This window comes from Tachysurus vachellii, chromosome 24 (genome assembly GCF_030014155.1).
Source record: "Tachysurus vachellii isolate PV-2020 chromosome 24, HZAU_Pvac_v1, whole genome shotgun sequence".
Lineage (NCBI taxonomy): Eukaryota > Metazoa > Chordata > Actinopteri > Siluriformes > Bagridae > Tachysurus > Tachysurus vachellii.
In genome coordinates, this window is record NC_083483.1 from 16,202,179 (window position 1) to 16,223,214 (window position 21,036).

The window sequence follows — 21,036 nt, forward strand, 5'->3', positions numbered from 1 at the left end:
TCTCCCTCCTCTCTCTGTCTGTCTCTCTCTCTCCCCCTCCTCTCTCCCTCCCTCACCTCTCTCTCTCTCTCTCTCTCTCTCTCTCTCTCTCTCTCACTCTCTCTCTGTCTCCCCCCCCCACCCACCCCCACCCCCACCCCCCACCCAGGCACAAGTCGGCCTAATTCAGCAGAGAACATGGAGGTTTGTATAGATCTATTTTTGTATATAATGCAGTTACATATTTATTTGTTCACCTTTCTATAATTTCAGAACGTCTGCTTGTATGATGAGATACACCACAGCAGTCCTGCAGAAGAGAATGCCTCTGAAACCCCAGATGTAATGTCCAGTCCCATCTCTTATCCAGTGTGCAATTCAATATACGCCAAATTAACCAAGCCGAAACAAGAACAAGTGTGTGTTCTGTAGCACAAGGCTGCACAGTGGCCCTGAGAACACACTGAGAACCTCAAAGAACCAAAAGACTGTGTGTAATTTCCAGATTTTAGTCATTCCAGGGAACACAATAATGTGCAAATGTTAATATGATAAAGTATAATGATAAAAGCGCTACATGACTGATTTGTTGTTAGTGTGGGAACAGAGCCAAGTTAATTAAAAACAGGATGTACTTATTCAACTAAATAACAATTCACACCACAACTCATTAACACAAGAAGCACCAGACTGCTAGCTGTGTCTCCTCAGTCCTCAGCTACACTCTTGTAATCTGAAGTAGGGTCCCAGGTCCACCAAGCTGCCACTGTTGGGCCCCTGAGCAAGGCCCTTAACCCTCAAATGCTAAGTTGTATAAACTGAAATAAAAATGTAAGTCACTCTGGATCAGAGAGTCTGCTAAATGCTATAAATGTAAATGTAAGTACCGTCTGAATGAATCCGAGGTTTCCACAGAGATAAGTGGTTAGCACGTTCGCCTCACACCTCCAGGGTTGGGGGTTCGATTCCCGCCTCCACCTTGTGTGTGTGGAGTTTGCATGTTCTCCCCGTGCCTCGGGGGTTTCCTCCGGGTACTCCGGTTTCCTCCCCCGGTCCAAAGACATGCATGGTAGGTTGATTGGCATCTCTAGAAAATTGTCCGTAGTGTGTGATTGTGTGAGTGAATGAGAGTGTGTGTGTGCCCTGCGATGGGTTGGCACTCCGTCCAGGGTGTATCCTGCCTTGATGCCCAATGACACCTGAGATAGGCACAGGCTCCCCGTGACCCGAGGTAGTTCGGATAAGTGGGAGAAGATGAGTGAGTGAGTGAGTGAGTGAGAGTGAAAAAAATGTAATGCTGAAAAAAATGTTAAGGTGAAGAACAGTTCAAGACTTTGTTACCCATCAGCACCTGAACATCACAAGATCACAGGCTTATGTAATGTTCAAGTTCTTTGAATGTTCTCTTGTGTTGTCTTGAGATGTTTATTGCTTTCATGTTATGCTCTTGTTGATTTCTGTGTTGCACCAATTAAACCTGCACTTCAACTGTATCTGTCTTCGAAAACCTGAAAAAACACAACACTACACTTACACTTTAAGTGTCCACAACTTATAAAAAGAAGCATGTCTGTTGCATCTCTGTTCCACAGTATAATATTTCAGGTATATTCTTCAGGTTATGCCCATAATGTCAAGGAAAAATCATCAAACTGCATGTAATATAAAAATATTTTATTGTATTTGTCACCTATAACATTAACAAACATTATTCAAAACTTAATACAGTGTTTTGCAGTAGACAATTTATTAGGTCACAATTTATGAAGAGACAAGGAGACAGTGAAAAAAGTCTCATTACCTTAAAAAAAAAGCTCATTAAATTAAAAAGGTTATCATTATTAAAAATGATTTTAATTATAAATGTTCTCCTTCAAGAGTGTATGTGTGTGCCCTGTGATGGGTTGGCACTCCGTCCAGGGTGTATCCTGCCTTAATGCCCGATGATGCCTGAGAAAATGAATGAACTTTTATTCATTTTATAAATATAAATATAAATATATGCCAAATAATGCATCATGGAATGTGTGTGTGTCTGTTTGTGTGTGTGTGTGTTTGTGTGTGTGTGTGTGTTTGTGTGTGTGTGTTTGTGTGTGTGTTTGTGTGTGTGTGTGTGTGTGTGTGTGTGTGTGTGTGTGTGTGTGTGTGTGTGTGTGTGTGTGTTGACGATTCTGTTTAACTTAGAATTTAGGAGTAAACCTCTCTCTCTAAATCTCTCTCTCTCTCTCTCTCTCTCTCTCTCTCTCTCTCTCTCTCTCACACACACACACACACACAAACACACACACACACACAGCACCTAAATCTAATCTCTTTTTTTGTTGTTGTTGTTGTTGTTTTTATAAATTAATTTCTGCAGCTCAAATTTTCCTATTCTGATCTGGACATAAACAACATGGGTGGGACTGCCCCAAATAACACACACACACTGCCCCAAATAACACACACACACACACACACACACACACACACACACACATGTGCACACACACACACACACACACACTTCCCACCACTTCCCCTCAGCTCTAGCCAGCAGTCTGGTTGTGTTTTATTCTGAAACCGCTGTGTTTTAATGAGCCACACATAAACCCAGTCTTTATTCTCTATATGTTTTGAATATCATTATAATATATTATTCATTTTGTTCTTCATCTTCTCCTCATCATGAACATTATAGCTGTGAGTCTGATTCTTTTTGAATGTAAGTACAATATTTTTTATTAAAAAATTATCTTTTAATAACGATATAGAAAAAGTGATATATATAAGTGTAGTGAGCTCAAATAAGCAAAAATGCTAATCTATTTTTGAAGTGCTGCAGATTTGGTACATTTTATCCACAATTAAAAATGATTTATTTGAAACTTGCTAATAAAGTGTAAAGCAGGATTGTGTTAAGTTTGTTATATATATATATATATATATATATATATATATATATATATATATATATATTTATATATTTATATATTTTATTTTATTATTTTTTTTTTTTTTACAAAAGTCATATATTTCACCTGGTAAATCTGTACCATTGTTAAAACAATTTAACCCAACAATCTGTTTCACACCGGTTTATAATGATCTGCTTGTGTAGAGCTGGTGAAGTGGCAGAATGAGAAATATAAAACTCTTCTTCGAGGTCTTAACCGCATCTTGAAAATATTTTTCTGTACACTAATTTCATTTCTTTGTATAACCTGCATATTAACTAGGCATTATGTCACATGGAGGCTTTTTGTCAGCTGAACCCAATGTGGTGTCTGGAGGAGTCAGAGTGAAAGGACCACTAGGAGGAAATGTTACCGTTCCCTGTTCGTACCTCGAAGGAAATGAGAACTTTCAAAAGTACTTCAATAAAGGCAAACCTGAAACACAGCTTGTGACGCTGAGCAGCAGTGGAATGTGGCACCGGGACAGCAGATATTCTGTGGAGGACAATAAAGAGAACAGAGAATTCACCGTAACTATCAGGAACCTGAGTGTGGAGGACGCTGGGCTTTACTGGTGCGGGGTGAAACAGGCGAAGGAGAATTATCGGCTAGAGGTTAACCTTGATGTTGTGCAAGATGTTGTGCAAGATGTAACCACTGAAAATGGTGAGAAGTGAGATCTCACATTTTATTATTAACCCCTGAATATTATCATCAGAAGTAGAAAGGTTTCAGAAGTTACAATAGATTTTCAACATTATAACACATTTAATGTGAAATCACAAATGTACTTTTATTTTAGTTTGAACCCTAAAACCTAACACATCATACTGTAGGCATTCAGATTGGGTTAGCATGAAGCGGCTCCTACATGATTTACTGATCTACATAAGCTCTGTATGTTTAAAGAATCTTGGCCTATTATATATTTATTATTTATTAAGTCTATAATATTTGCACAGTTATCACATAATTAGCCTGTACATAATGTTTACAGTCAGGAAAGTTGCTCTGCTTTTCTTACTAACTTTCGTTTCCCAAACTGCAGCCACAATAACCAGACTGAGAAGCACAGAACCACAGGACCAGGAAACCTACAGTAGAGGTAACCAATACAAATATACCAGTATGTTCATAGTCTCATCCATTCTATACAGATAAATGCATGCATAATGTTCGAAAAAGCTTCAATCCAAAACCTACCAAACCCGAACCTAGCAAGCTGGAGGACAAGGATATATTATTAATGTTTGTATTTTTTAAATCAGATGAATCTGTGGATCTCGGGCTATATCTGGGTGCAGTTCTGCTGCTGTGTGGGATTATGAGTGCCGTATTTGTCATTATAAAGTTCAACAAGGCCAAAGAAGGTGATAAAAGAAATAATTTATAAAACACTCAATATTACAACATTTCTAAAACATTAACAAACTGTTTTGTTTCCTGTAGCATCAACACAGCACGGAAATGACACAGAACCTGATGTGGAATGTGGACAAGGTCACTCTGTAAGTGTGTCTGTGTGTGTGTGTGTGTATGTGTGTCTGTGTGTGCGCGTGTGTCTGTCTGTGTGTATGTGTGTGAGTGTGTCTGTATGTGTGTGTGTATGTGTTTGTGTGTTTGTGTGTGTGTGTGTGTGTCTAAGTGTGTGTGTGTGTGTATGTGTGTCTGTGTGTGTGTGCGTGTGTGTGTCTGTGTGTGTGTGTGTGTGTGTGTGTGTGTATGTGTGTCTGTGTGTCTGTGTGTGCGCATGTGTCTGTCTGTGTGTATGTGTGTGAGTGTGTGTATGTGTGTTTGTGTGTGTCTGTTTGTGTGTGTGTTTGTGTGTCTGTGTGTGCGTGTCTGTATGCGTGTCTCTGTGTGCGTGTGTGTGTGTGTGTCTGTGTGTGTCTGTGTTTGTCTGTCTGTGTGTGTCTGTCTGTGTGTGTCTGTGTGTGTCTGTGTGTGTGTGTCTGTCTGTCTGTGTGCGTGTGTGTGCGTGTGTGTGTCTGTGTGTTTGTGTGTGTGTGTGTGCGTGTCTGTGTGCGTGTCTGTCTGTGTGCGTGTGTGTGTCTGTGTGTTTGTCTGTCTGTGTGTGTCTGTCTGTGTGTGTTTGTGTGCGTGTGTCTGTCTGTCTGTGTGTATGTCTGTTTGTGTGTGTGTGTGTGTGTGTGTTTACTTTCAACTAATTATTCCGTCTTTACTAACTGCTTGTCTGAGTCTGTGGGCTTTAAATTAGGCTACAAGTTTCTTTAAATTTAAGGTGAATTCATTAGAAAATATCACAGTCATTGTGTTTACATGCTGTAAGGCTATTAAGCATTTATTATTTTTCCTTTCTTTTTTTTTTAGGATGAAAGCACCTATTTAGCCCCTGCCCAGAGCCCAGATTGCATTTATGCAGCTCCAAAACCGAGCCAAAACCGGACTCATACTCTTCCATCCCACTTAAAACCCGCAGCAAGTCAGAGCTTCTCTGGAGAAAACCAAGTTCAACATCCAGAGGCAGTCGTGTATTCTGCTATTCTACGGTCTGGAAACTGTCCACGACCTCAGAGTTGTGCGCCAATTTTCACATCAACACGACCCGTTTCCTACCTTGAGCAGAGATCCCATGTGCTCAATCACACGCCTGCTATTTCACAGGAGTCATGTGATGTCTACGCTACAATCAAGCGACAGTGATAACACTTACTATCATTATCATTACTATCATTACATGCTATTGCCTTCACTTCATTCATCTTCTACCGCTTATCCGAACTACCTCGGGTCACGGGGAGCCTGTGCCTATCTCAGGCGTCATCGGGCATCAAGGCAGGATACACCCTGGACGGAGTGCCAACCCATCGCAGCTATTGCCTTCACTTCTAAACTAAATTGTTCTTTTATTGTAAATTGCATTAAAACAGTGTTTAACCAAATCAAATGTGATTGACTTTTATCAAACTAATAATGAAAGCTTTTGTCACTTTGTCAGCATATTTGCTTATTTTTTTCTGCACAAATAAACGATAGAAGTGAGATTGTGTATCTCAAAATTATGTGTGAATAAAAAGGCTTACTTCCATTTAATGAGCAACCATCAGTGTTCTGTTTCAATCTCATTTTATGGGTTTAAAACCCATTTGCAATTGTGCTAGCATCGCTGAAAACTGTTGTACTGATTAAGGAAGGAATAAAAGTGGCCTTCTGTAGGTTAGTTTAGTATCTGGAGCATCAGGAGTTGTGGGTTTGCTCAAAACGGCCAAGTTCTTATTTTTCATGGTAAGAACATTTACATTTACAGCATTTGGCAGACGCCCTTATCCAGAGCGACGTACAAACAGTAAGTGCTTAAATCTCTAGCATTGAACACATTAATGCTGGCTCACTAGGTTACATACTTAAGATACCATGAGTTTAAAACATTTGTTCAAAGTTACAATGAAAAAGTGTCAAACGTGTTTTTTTTTTTGTTTTTTTTAAATGCAAAAGATAAGGAAAGAAGTGCTAGTTGAAGTGTTTCCTGAATAAGTAGGTCTTCAACCGCCGCTTGAAAATATCCAGTGACTCAGCTGTCCGGACCTCTAGGGGAAGTTCATTCCACCACCTTGGTGCCAGTACAGAGAAGAGTCTTGTAGTAAACTTGCCTCTTACCCTGAGAGACGGTGGGACCAGTCGAGCAGTGCTGTAGATCGGAGGGTGTGGGGTGCAGTGCGAGGAGCGATGAGAACTTATCTCCTCATGCTGTGAACCTTCGTAGAACAGCAAAAACAGGTTCGAACCAGAAAAAGGAGACGGAATGAAGCTCCGCTGCACTACTGGAAATCAAGGACAAGGACATTTCAAAGACATCCAAAACTTTTGAACAGTAGTGTAGATATAATTAAAACATTGCATGTTACTGGGTTTACACTTTAACATATCGAAAACATGTAGGCCTAAAAATAATGTCATCTCAGATCTAATTCTTTCTTTAAAACTATTGCCACTATAAATATAAAGTATTGTTGAAATCTTTGTTGAATCTGTATATAATTTATTAGACAGTTAAAGGAGTCCTTGGATACAAAACATTCAAGAACCCCTGACGTTGTTAAAGGTGTGGAATATACTGTACGATTGTTTTTTGTTCTCACTCATTGTGTAACTTTGTCTATGCAAACGTCGCTTTGCTGCTTCATAACAAAGACACATCACATTTTAGATGCCAAATGCAAAGCATTTAGATTTAGTGATAGGCACACAGTGATATCTAGTGCTGTCAAAAAAACACTTGCATTCAGTCTTTCTTTCTGTAAACAAGGACATTTACATGAACTACAAGAGAAAATCTAGCCAAAAGTAAATTGAACATGATTTATCTACTGAAAGGTGAGTAATTTATTCATACACTGTGTGTTAAGTTTGACTTGTACAGAAAAAGATTTCACTGTTCACTCATATATGTTGATATTAAAATTAAAAGATATTATAAAAATATTAAAGCTATTTATCCGTTTAACATGGTTAAATATGTACAGTAATATATATGTACACTGAACATTATTTGACTTTATCATTTTTATATTATAATATAAACTGTACTTTAGTAAGAATTACCGTCTCATAGAATGTTTTTCGATGTAATATTTAATATTAAATCTGAATGACTCTGTGACATTTAATACTTATCTTTCTGACTAATATCTCTACCACACAGATGTAAAACATTAACACTTTAATTATACTTATACACTATAATTCTAACAGATGTGAGGTAACATATCAGGAACATTATATAAAGGTTAATTCCCATGTCTCTCCACCAGGAGTCACTGTTCTCATTCTGACAGCGTTTGCTTCATTCAGCAGTAAGTAAGAAATAAAGGAAGTGACAGAATTGTGGAATCAGATCTCACATCTCCCCCAAAGAAACAGATGAGTTTCATTTATTAAAATTGCATATTCGGTTATGAAAAATTCAAAGTGAGATTAATATTCAATAAAATCGACTGAAACTGGTTCGTAACAGTTTTGTCTTGACTTGTTGAATTGTATGAATCTGACCCCCTTTTATAATCCCATGAATTTCTTCATGTAGAGAAAAGTTTCCCTGATTAGACTGAAATTTATTACCTGAATTATGCAAATCATTAATATGCAAATCACTTCACTACAAACAACAGCTTCCAAAGTAGCTATTATTATTATTATTATTATTATTATTATTATTATTATTATTATTATTATTATTATGTTTTTGGCATTTTTAAGCTACATAATAAAAAAGAATGTGTAATAAAAATCTGAAGTTTGATCTCATGAAGATTTCAGAGTGTAATTCTGTCTTTCAGGTCCTGATGTAGAACTGCCTGAAGAATGTCAGGTAAAATATTAAGTGAAAATTGTTTGTATTTTATCTTTTTGGTTGGTCTCTGAATAAAGACAGAAACTACACCACCGCTTGAGATTTAGCATTAAGTCATTAATATGTTGTTATTTCCAGCAACTTTAATGTTTATATAAATGCTGATCTTTTTGTTGTAGGTTAATTTAACTGTAAATTGTGCACAAGACTTCCTGAAACAGATCCATGACAGTATGCCCCAAAACTTATCTCAAGAGGTGAGATGTTTTTGGTGCTGTAATATTTTAATTGACAGAATTTGCACTGCCTGAATATTTGAATATATAATAATCGGTGTCTCTCGTCTCGTCTCGTCTCGTCTCATCTCGTAGGAAGTGGAAAATTCTTTAAACTCAAATAATGAATATTTCCACTCTTGTGCTAAACCAAGCTACTGACAGAACTAACTTAGTCTCCTATGGACATGATTTATTGAATGTAACTGAGAAACTCTTGTCTAAACTGGTTTGGGAAACAGACACCTACAGCAACATCAGCTTCTCTGTCCAAAATCTGGGTAAGGAATTTAACAGAGAAAAAATCTACTAGGGGCTTAAATTAATATTGGGGACATTTTCCAATTAGGGACAAATGACATCATTTAGCTTTTTATTTTATTTGCTAGGCTTTTGAAACACGTGTGTATGATCAGTGCATGTCTGATATTATTTTTCTGTAAGACTACAGGATATTAATAAACAAATCCACAACAGCTCCGATCACATAAATACATACATACATGTGATACATTCATTAGCCTGATGCTAAATCAAAACTAGAGTAATAGAAAATAAAACTAATATTTATACTAAAGCAGAAAAATAAAACCGAACTAAACCAAAAAAATAAAAAGTCACTGAATCATGTTTTATATTTTTCCAGAGGTTCAAGTTTTCATGGTCGGACCTCATGCCAACTTGAACACAACTCCGACACTCGTCACAAGCCACGTTTCTATGGATATTGATCTTGTTGGACTTTCAATAGAAAATAACGGTACAGTACTTTTCTTTACAATGTGTTTGGAAAGTTAATTTCATCAGATATTCAAAATGTTCCAGGTTAATTAACAGACTGCTAAAGAAACAATGTCTCCAGGAAATATAAAGTAAAAAAAGTCTAAAAGTTAGCATAAATATTTGACTTAAAATAAAATGATAAATGTCAGAATTCAGTTGGTCTTTTCATATTATCTTAATTTAATCTTAATCTATCTTAATTTAGTCATATGTCTAGCTACATTGCCTTCACTATATACCGTCTATACAGTATTTCCAACTGTCTATAGATTATAAACATATTTAAGCACTTGGTTTTAATCTTTAAATCTGTACTTAGGCTCATTTTATTTTATTCAGGATCAGCTGCTGTGGCCTTTATGACTTACATCAATATGGAAAGCATCTTTAATCCGAATTTCACCGTCACACTGACTGAATCAAAAAAAACCCTGATGTCTGCCATGGTCTCTTGCTCACTTGTCAATGTCAGGAACAAAAAGACAATCAAACCAGTCAATTTCACCATAAAACACATCAGAGTATGTATTTTTCTATTTCAAATAACTTTCATGATCATTTTAATAATTTTGAAATGTTTATTTTGATCCTTTTTCTATTGGCAAGGAGTTGGGCCCTGGGTCCGTTCTGTCCTGTATGGACTGGACAGTGCAGAAAATGCCTAGTTGTTACATCACAAAGAGCAACAGGACTCACACCGTGTGCACTTGTAAAGACATTATTAACTTTGCTCTCGTCAGTGAGACTGAACAATGCAGGGTAAGATACCTGTGTAATATATGTATAATATATAATGTGGATATATACAGACATCTTCTGAATGAATGGCATTATACATCAAAATAAGAAATTAAAAACTTTTAACTTATGAACTTTACATTTTAATAATAACTTCTAATTATAAATAATAGTTCCTTTTTTGCCTCGGCAATTACTTGGTTGTACAAAAAAAAAGAAAAAATTTCACATGCCAAAATATTAGATTAATATTTGACTGATTTTTAGGAAGCTAGCTAACATTACATAAAGTTCATTATCACCATTTTTGTTGCTCTGTACATAGTGATTAGCGCTGTAGCATTAAGTCAGGATAGTACACAACTGAATCCATTTGCAGAGTTTTATTAACCACCAAAACACCGAACAAACAATGCAAGTCAAGAGACAATAAACAGAGCATAGCATGTAATCCAAAAAACAGAAATAGTTGTCAGAGGGGCATCCATTCAGTCCATTAAAGAGAAAACAAGTGAATTGGCAGGCAAACAATAAACGGCTTGATATGATAATAAGAATACTGATCAGTACTTTGCATGGTCACAATGGACCCGGAACCCGGAAGTCGGAATTCTGGAGAGGGCTCCCTTCAGTGGGTTGGAGGGGAGGTGGAGAGTAAAGCTGTTACAATAGCTAGTCTGTGATCCAAGACCAATTACTTGTGAGTATGGAATTGATGGATCAGAACACATGCTGCAAATTAGCTGGTTAACTTTAGTAACATAGTTAGCAATCAAAACTGAAGAACCTTCAATGTAACAAACTTTGAAAATTGGACAACACCAACACTTCGGTTTTGAAGGAGAAACATACAAACAAATCTCAGAAGGTTAAACAGTCAGACTGCAAAGTGACATTAAATTGTAAAACTTGATGTTTCTTTTTCTGAGACGTCCACCATTCAGCTCAATTGCGTTGTGGATGGTGTATCTAGGTTAAAGCACCTTGATTTTTATATCTATGAAGTCAACACTCATGTTTTTAAATGTCAAATGCATTTCATTAATACTGATCTCTTTTTTCTAGCTTAATTTAAATGCATATTGTCCAGTATACTTTGTGTATTTACTTAAAAAGAACCTACCAGCAGAATTACCAAAAGAGGTGAGAAATATTTGATTCTCTTGCTGATTATTAGTACAATCACTTTTATAGACAGAATGTTTTTTTTATATTTAATATGTACTCATGGAAATATGTTTATTGTTAAGACTGTGGAAACGTATATGACTGCAACAATGGACCTTGCGGAACATATCGCTATACAATTTGAATTCAATTTGAATGCATTAGTGATATTATATGCAAATTGTTTGATGGCAAAAACACTGTTGAAGGAAACAAATAACTACTATTCCATCAGCCTTTCTCTCCAAACGCTAGGTATGGAAACCACTAGCAAATGATATAATAGTACACCTGTATACCTGTATACATCTTATATGTTCACATCAATGTCTCTTTACATAAATATGATCTACTTTTGCTATACACCATTTCTATTTATATGTGCTTTAAAGTATAGAGTTTAAACTATGTCAAAAAACTCACCTGACATTTCATATGCATCTTTCCAGAAGTTCAGCTTTTCAAGGTTGGACCTAATGTCATCTTGAGTAAAACCCCTCGTTTCAACACAAGCTACGCTTCTATGGATATAGATCTCATTGGGATTTCAAAAAAAATCGAGGGTAAAGTGGTTTTAGTGCTACAGTAATATTTTTCTGGCTAATTGTTAGGCTGGGCAACATACACATGCCCATTTTACCAAGAACTGCTGAAATTCAAGAAGACAGACATAATCAGTATTCTATAATCACATTAAAATTTACTGAGTAAAGCCCGGAGGAAACCCCCGAGGCACGGGGAGAACATGCAAACTCCACACACACAAGGCGGAGGCGGGAGGCGCACATGCTAACCACTAAGCCACCGTGACCCCACTTGGGGTTTCAATTAGATTATAAAGTTTGTCCAAACATTTTATTTGTAATACAAAAATTTGCCAATAGTTTTTAAAGCTCTTACTGAATAGTATAAAGATTATTTCAGGTTATAGGTGAAAAGTTCAATTTCATTCAGGATCAGCTGCTGTGATGTTCATGAGCTACACCACCATGGCACACAAACTGGAACTTTTCCCCAAAACTAATCGCCTAAATCAAACCATCATGTCTACTTTGGTGATGTCAACATTTGAAGAAGCTTTCATCACCAAGCCAGTTAACTTCACCCTCAAACACATAAATGTAGGTAATTTTACACACTTTTTTTTGTTTGTTTGTTTGTTTTAGATTTAATTTAATAAATTTGTCTAATTTTGTCATTGACCAGGGTTCTGATACAGACAATGAAGGCATTCTCTCCTGTGTACAAAATTATGTGATGCAGCAAGAAAACCTCTGTAATGTGACACAGACCAACAGAACTCACACTGTGTGCTCTTGTAACCAGTCAGGAGACCTTTTACTTTACATGCTGACCATCCCAAACACAGTAAGAGATCCTAAGTACACACTATCAGTATCAAAATATAGCAGAATATGTGAAAATATTATGGTTAGAAACTATACAAAGATAAGAATGAACCAAACTAATAATTAAAAGGACAAAACACTTTTACTTTTATTTAATGCTCATGGTTACGGCCAGGACTGCACTCCAAATATGTGTATGTAAGATGTCTGTCATGTGTGTTCTCCATCAATGATGTAACCAGGGATTAATTTCAATGTAGAATGAGCAACATAAAAGTGCACAACTTGTACATTTTGGGTGGATGTAGACAGCTGTAGAAGTGATGTTGGAATTCAGAATATGTTACTTTCCTGCCGTACACATCATTATGTCACCGTCTGTCACTATGCTCAGGTTGTACAGCTAGTGTGACCTGGCAAACAGCTTTATTTACAAACCTTTCAGGCTGGATCATGAGCCACCATATCATCCAAAGTGGGTTGGGCTTTACATCTTTTGGGAAAAGTCACAGTGAAATTTGTAGAGTTTGGCAAACAACCCAACATAAAACCTGTGCCAAATCAAATACATGGAGCAGGTGATCCTGAGGGATGTGGTGGCTCAGTGCTTAAGGTGTTTGACTACTGATTGGAAGGTCATTGGTTCAAATCCCAGGTCCACCAAGTTGCCAATGCAGGGCCCCTGAGCAAGGCCCTTAACCCTCAATTGCTCAGTTGTATAAACAAATAAAAATGTAAGTCACTCTGGATAAGAATGTCTGCTAAATGCTGTAAATGTCAATGATCCACTGTGGGAGCAGCCAAAAGATCAACATCATAAAATGTCATAGCTAAAGATTTTACATTGATTGCACATGGTTTTGATGCATACCAACACAAAATATTTAAGCTTTTTAACTATATGCTAATAATTTACAGCTGTTGACAGAAATATATTTTTTTTTATCTAGGATAATTTGACGTTAAAAAACACATTCAAAGTCATGCAAGAAATTTACAAAAACACAGCTCTTGGCTTACCTCTGGAGGTGAGACATCTATGGTGCTTGTTCCTGTTTGTGATTATACTGTAAGTGCTTTTGTTGGACAGGAAGTTTAATGCTTTTTTATATGCACTCACTGGAGTCTCTTTTGCTTTTGGGCAGCTTGCAAAACGCTATTTGAACATAATAAGAAATCTTACAACTCATGTTAAAGAAGTTGGTTATGAAAAAAATGATTTAATATCCTTTGGGAATTATGTACTAAATGTCAGTGAGAAACTGGCATCTACTCTGGTGGACAAAACAGACACCTACACGTTCACCAACATCTCTCTCCAAACTTTAGGTACCTGCTTATAAATAATTGAACACTCCAAAAACATTTCAAGTAAAACAGTAGATGACCAGTTAATATATAATACTTTTTAGGTTACATCTTTCATCTTTGTCTTGTTTGTAATTTTTTGTAAATTAAGTTTGTACACGTGTAGAATTTATAATTTTTTAACTTTGCATATAGAATTTAAAAACTATGACAAACTGAAGGATAGATTTAGAAGACAACTGAATATAAACTTTTATCTTTTCAGAGATTCAAATATTTGCATTTGTTCTGAATGTCACCATGAACAAAATTCCCACATTCATCACAAGCCACGCAGCTCTGGATATTGATCTTATCGGGATTTCAATTGAAAATAAAGGTGCGGGAGTTAAGAATTTAACAAAAATTTGCATGTGTGGTTAATTTAATCTGGGATTCACTTGTTTGAACTACTTATCTCCACATACATGAACAACATAATTCCTTTTCTAGTAGTTTTTTCAGTGCTTTCTTTATAAAACTGACCACCTCCACCACCTCTACCTGACAATATCATATATACATTATATGTATATATACATATAATATCATAAAACGGAAGGATTGAAGATTTAAGAGAAGTTTGGATGGGTTGGGATGAATCTTTTTTCAATATATAATTATTAATATTTTTATTTATAGAATCAGCAGCAGTGACCATCATAATCTACACCAATATGTCAGACATCTTACAACCTATCTTTAACACTTTTATCCAAACAAATAAAACTATGATGTCAGCTGTGGTATCAGTCTCGCTTTCAGAAATCACCAGTAAACACCTCAACAGACCAATCAACATCACCCTGAAACACACCAGTGTAAGTATTAATCAAGAAGCTTTTAAATTACCTTTTGATATTCAGCTTTTAAGATGTATCTCCCTTCTCGTTTGGTTAGGCATTAGAACCTGAATCCAGTCTCTCGTGTGTGTACTGGAAGGACACAGAATGGGTTGAACATGGCTGTGACATCATACAGACTAACAGCAGTCACACTGTGTGCTCATGTAATCACCTGGCTACGTTTGCTCTCATCATGGAGACTGACCCATGCAGAGTAAGACATATGTATGATGAATATAGTATATAGTACAAATATAATATAGTACGTAGTCCATGTAAGTGTGTAGCATGACATGGCTGCAGATGACAGATGATCCGAAGGTTTCATTCTTTTATGCGCTGCCTCATAAGCTGCCAGACAGGGAAGCCTACATACAGTGGAGATAAAAAGTCTACATACCCCTGTTAAAATGGCATGTTTGTGTGAGGTAAAAAAATGAAACCAAGATAAATTCTCTTAGAATTTTTCACTTTTTGTAAAATTGCAAGCTATTTGCAAAAAAAACAAAAAAGAATATTTTAGGGGACAAAATGTGCAATAAACTGGTTGCATAAGTGTGCACACCCACTCAATCAGTTTGGAACATCTTCACTTATCAGTATTTTGCCATTCTTCTCTCTAAAAGCATGTAAACTCTGTCCCATTGCTTGGACATCTCCTGGCTCTTTCATCCCTCTGCTGCGGCTCCCAGTAGATTTGGAAAATAAATATTTAATTTAAATTTATTTTAATTTAGTTAGTTAGTTTTTTAAAAAATGTAATTCTAAATTCTAAGATTATGACGCTCTTGTAACATTAAAATAAACCGTGTTTAATTTGTTTGTCGCTCAAAATATGCGTCATAATTGCCGACTTGCGAAATCCGACACACAGAAGCAGACGCATTTTTGGTTTACTGCAGCCGGGAAGTTAAAATTTTTATGTCATGAATACGAAGATGACTCAATTAGACATTGAACATTTTATTTGAAAGTAAACTTCAACCCAGCGTCTTTTTTGTTAAGGTTAGTTCAAACTGTTCAAAATATTTTTGTTTGCTTGCAAAAATAAAATTTAGTTTACTCTGTAGCAGTTCATTGATGTCATAAATGCAACACACTACAGTTTTTTCTATACTTTCCATAAAGGTAAAAACCGATATATGCAGTGTTATCTTCATTTTAGATGTCAAAAGGGTTTTGTGGCTACCTGTGTTTTTTTTTCTGTGGTAAACGGCTCCGAATGGCTCTTTATGGTGTCTTTAATGGTGTTTAAGGTTGCCGAACCCTGGTCTAGACCACTCGGATAATATACATTTTTCATGCATCCAAGTACAAATATTACATGGTAACACTAAATGTAATATTTGTACTTGTACTTGTATTTGTAAAAGAACCTTTTTTTACCCAGGTTAATTTGACAGAACTTTGCATAATGAATTTCCTGAATGAGGTTCAGGACAACACAACTCAAGAATTAACAAAGGAGGTGAGTCTGACTTTGCTGTTAGATCCTAACTGGCACTGTTTTTTTTAATGTAAGCATAACATCTTTCTGGCTGTCAGTTAGGTTGTGGAACGTTATTTGAACATCATAATAAAACTTATGAATCGTGCGAAAAGCAACACTACTGAAAACAATCTGATGTATTATGGAAATGCTGCAATGGATCTGAATAAGAAACTGGTGTCTAAACTGGTGAAAAAAACAGAAACCTACAACGCTAGCATCTCTGTTCAAAATTTAGGTATGATTTCTGGTTAATAAATCATAAAACACTAGAGCTTTATACTTATTTTTACCTAATAGAAATAAACATGTACTGTCAAGTCACAATATGATCACTTTATTATTTTAAATGCTTTAATTGATTCTGAACTAAAGGTTTAGAATAATTATTAATTTTTCTTGAAGCTGGAAGCATCATTTTACTTCACTTTAGAACAAACCATGTATCCTATAGAATAGAGTTTATAGTTGACCCTTTATTTCTTTACAGAGGTTGGAGTTTTAATAGTGGTCGACTCTGATGCTTTCTTCATTTCCCAACTCAGCACAAATGATGCTACCTTGGAAATCGATCTCATTGGGCTTTCAAAGAATAATAAAGGTATAGTACCATTAATGAATATTAATATTGTATCTGTCTAGATTTCCCCCCTTCTAAAGGTTGAGTAAGTGTAAATAATGTAAATAACTATCTAATCAGTATTAAAATACTTCAAGGTCTTTGGGTGAAGAACTGAAATGCACTTTGAAAAGCCCTTTTTATGCAGTCATTGGTTATTCAGTACTATTGGAGAATTTTACTCATCCCGTAATCTTATACATGAATCCCTCTTAAACTAAACTGTGCTCATTAACTTGAAATGCAGAAACCCTTCATTATCATTAATCCATTAGGACAGCACATAATTATAGATAGTATTAATAGTTCTTAAAACTTAAGCCAGATTTAACAAAAAAGTCTATAAATTTGCAACGTTCATAAATTTCCCTTGTAATTTTACATTTATTGTAACTTCAGGCTCAGCTGGTGTGGCCTTCATGAGCTACACCAATGTGAAAGACATCCTGAAGCCTAAATTCTTCAACACGGATGCTAACACTGTGAAAACCATGATGTCTACTGTGGTGTCAGCAACACTTCTTAAAACCGCTAACACATATCTCTCCAAACCAGTCACATTTACCTTCAAACACATCGGTGTATGTTAAATAATCCTGTTTTTCTTTTTTGCTTAATAGTTATAATGACTTTAAGTAATCCTGTTTCACATCTCCATCTGTTAGGTGGTAGCGTCTGAAGGTAATCTCTTATGTGTGCAGTGGGAGAAAGACAAATGGGTTAAAGATTTCTGTGTTGTTACAAAGACTAACAGCACTCACACTGTGTGCTCTTGTGATAATCTGTCAGTGTTTGCTCTCATCATGGAGCTCATTCCATGTAAGGTAAGAAACCAGGATATAACTAATTCATACAAGAACCACTCTAGATCACTGAATGAGTAATAACATATTTGTCTAACAAAGTTACCAGGATTCTAAAAGATTTGTTAGAATATGTATCATAATTAAATAGTAAATACCGTGTGTGCTTCTGTAATGACTGAAGGGTGGTAGATAAAGTGAAGAAGATGCTGCTACCACCATTGAAGTCGATTCCAAAAATGTTATAACGCAATATTAATAAGTAATTTCATATCTTGAATTAATGTGTGTGGGGGTCACGGTGGCTTAGTGGTTAGCACGTTCGCCTCACACCTCCAGGGTTGGGGGTTCGATTCCCGCCTCCACCTTATGTGTGTGGAGTTTGCATGTTCTCCCCGTGCCTCGGGGTTTCGGGGTTTTGGCTTGTTGAGAGACCACAGGTGCACTCATAACACTCTTACTGTATAAGGCCAAACAATTCCACCATGTATGACACTGTGATGACTATATAATTATGAATGCTATCCACACCACCACACATGCGGAGTTCTCAAACAACATAATATCTTTATAACACAAAAGGTAAGTGCTGCATAGCTTATAGTCACAACTTGTAAATGGTTCACCTCTAGCTTTGACTAGTCACAAGCTGTTCTGCAAATAGTCCAAAACACCCCCAACCTCTATGAAGGAAATATATATATATATATATATATGTTTATATATATATATATATATATATATATATATATATATATATATATATATATATATATATATATATAAACATTGACATGACAATCATTGATGTCATTTTACAGTCATAACTTCAGTATATGTGGTTGTGTTTAAGTAATAGAAAAATAACCAGATCATATATTTATCAAAAATGTTAATCAAACGTCTCTTTACAGAAAATGTAACCATATTAAATGCCTATTATTACTGTTATTATTATTATTATAAATATTTTATAATAATATTAAATGCCTATTTTTACTGTTATTATTATTATTATTATTATTATTATTATTATTATTATTATTATTATTATTATAAATCTTTTATAGCATTTAAAAACATCAGACATACAAATAGCATATCTGGCCATGTATGATTTTTTGTTTGTTTGTTCTTCTTCCCTTTTCCTGACATAGACACTATTTGGATCCATTGTGTCACTGCAATGTTGGGATGTTTTGAACAAGACAGTGTTTAGGGGAATAGAAGTGTTCTTCCTGACCTTGTGTCTACTGACATTTGCTTTTTTTTGCCAAAACCCAAAAGACACCAACACGGCTCTAATAAACCTGTGTTTAAACCTCTTGCTGTTTCACCTCACAGACTTGCTAAAACCGCTTTATCAGATCCATCTACAACCACCGGTGTGTGTTATCCCACATTTATACACCTTTATCAAGACTAAATTAATGCATGGATATTTCCTCACCATTTTCTCTCCACATTCAGCAAGCCTGTGCAGTAATGGCAGGCATACGATGGTTCTTCTTTATTTCTGCATTTGTGTGGATGTTCATTGAGACTGTGCTGATCTTCCTACTTGTGAAGAACCTCTCAAAGATCCGATCAAACCAGAGGGAGGTGCTTAGCATGAAATGGATAAATATGATTGGTTACCTCGTTCCCGTGGCTGTGGTGATTGTGTGTGAACTAGTTAGCCCGCAGAAATCTGTTAATGAAAAGTAAGTGTGGACAGTGCTCCAACATTTCTTTTGTCAAACAAATGTTTAGCTTATTTTCATCATAATGCTATCAACACTTATGTTTTGTTCTTGTTTGTTCTTTGTACTCTTGTTTTGTTTTCCTATCTGTAGATGCTGGGAAAATTACAATTCTTTAAAATCACTGAGCTTTGACATACCTATCCTTTTTATTGTCACAGTAAGTACTACAGCCATCTTTGCAAGACTTTTAAACAATAAAACATCTTATTAAGAATTTAATGCACATGTGAGGCAGCCTGTAAAAACTCTTTATATGTCACTTTATTGGCTATATTATGGAAAACATATAAAAAAAAAGACAAAAATAGGGTTTTGTCCATTTTTTCCCTGCCTATAACATAAAAGGATGCATTGCCTTAAAGATCCATCATACTCACAACCAACATCAGGAAGTGCTGCAATTATGAAACATGTTAAGGGCAGTCCGCACTATAGTTGTGGACTTCATCAGCTATAATGATTAGTCAGCATACACAGATGATGTGGAGCAAGTTGCAATATAATATACAGACAACAATTTATCTCTTAATGTCAACAAGACCAAAGAATCATTAACTGATTCTGAGAGTACTGAAGTGGACCATTCACTGCACAACAACTAAACAAATGCAAACAGTAAACAGGCCTGTTTTTTGGTATGCACTTGACAAGGAACCACTACTGAATTTTCAACACAACACAATGGATGTACATACATTTTTGACAATTGTGTGCTTACAACTCTGTGGCAATAGTTTAAGGAACACCAACATTTAGGTGTGATGATCATGTGTCCACTTTTGTTGATATAGTGTAGTTATATATAATGTCCAGTTTCACCATTTAAAGGGTTTTTCTTAGGCTGCAGATTTTCTTAAAATTTTGGCTGCACAGTATAGTGTACCACTTATTTGATCAGCTTTTGCATTTACTACTTGTTAAGCACCCCAGAATTGTTTTATTTTTATTTTTTATTTTTGTCCTGTGCAGTCAAACATGATTCTCTACATCTTCATTATCATCATGATGATTTTCACCCTGAAACGCCTCAAAAATGAAAACTTGCAGAGGAATAACACTGATGATAAAGCTCTCATAATACGCGTTATGATTAAAAGCCTGGCACAGTTTGTTGTCCTTGGCTGTTACTGGATATTCGTGTATATCCCCAGAAATGATGGGATTTTAAACAACATCTTCCTGTTTCTCAACTACCAGCAGGGCACCTTCATCTTCCTTGTTCACTGTCTCCTTAACCATGAGGTCAGTATTTAATATGGTTCATATTTAATAATATATATATATATATATATATATATATATATATATATATATATATATATATATATATATATATATATATATATATGCACTAAAACTAAACAAAAAAGACTTTTGGATTTCTGACTATTAATATCTATCTACATTTATAATAGAAGAATTCCATACTTTATAGATCAGGGTTCCCAACTGTGGTTCTGGTGGAATCTATCAAACTAATTTTTTTGACCTATTTGACTATGTTACACTCTTCTACTTCCAGGTCAGGCAGCAGTACAGGAAGTTTGTGTGTGTTTGTTTCTGCTTTAAAAAGCTTGACACGACCACAGAAGTTGAAGAGACACATCAGTGAAGCTACAATACCAGAATTTTAGAAGTGAATAAAAATCG

The 21,036-nt window shown here is 35.6% G+C and overlaps 2 protein-coding genes across 2 annotated transcripts; both read left to right on the forward strand.

The window, feature by feature from the left end:
* Positions 1 to 3,385: 3,385 nt before the first annotated feature.
* LOC132839100 (CMRF35-like molecule 1) lies at positions 3,386 to 5,579 on the forward strand. The gene is made up of 5 exons (XM_060859880.1): positions 3,386 to 3,581; positions 3,964 to 4,020; positions 4,184 to 4,285; positions 4,365 to 4,423; positions 5,247 to 5,579. The coding sequence occupies exons 1-5, from the start codon at positions 3,386 to 3,388 to the stop codon at positions 5,577 to 5,579; spliced, it is 747 nt and encodes a 248-aa protein (XP_060715863.1).
* A 1,652-nt stretch (positions 5,580 to 7,231) lies between these two features.
* Positions 7,232 to 20,998, forward strand: LOC132839101 (adhesion G protein-coupled receptor E3-like). The gene is made up of 18 exons (XM_060859882.1): positions 7,232 to 7,250; positions 8,657 to 8,782; positions 9,148 to 9,261; positions 9,624 to 9,805; positions 9,891 to 10,023; positions 14,112 to 14,225; positions 14,528 to 14,706; positions 14,786 to 14,944; positions 16,121 to 16,198; positions 16,280 to 16,457; positions 16,710 to 16,820; positions 17,238 to 17,419; positions 17,540 to 17,662; positions 18,799 to 19,026; positions 19,112 to 19,344; positions 19,477 to 19,543; positions 20,356 to 20,628; positions 20,909 to 20,998. Exons 1-18 carry the CDS (start codon positions 7,232 to 7,234, stop codon positions 20,996 to 20,998), a joined length of 2,589 nt encoding a protein of 862 aa, XP_060715865.1.
* The last annotated feature ends 38 nt before the right edge of the window (positions 20,999 to 21,036 follow it).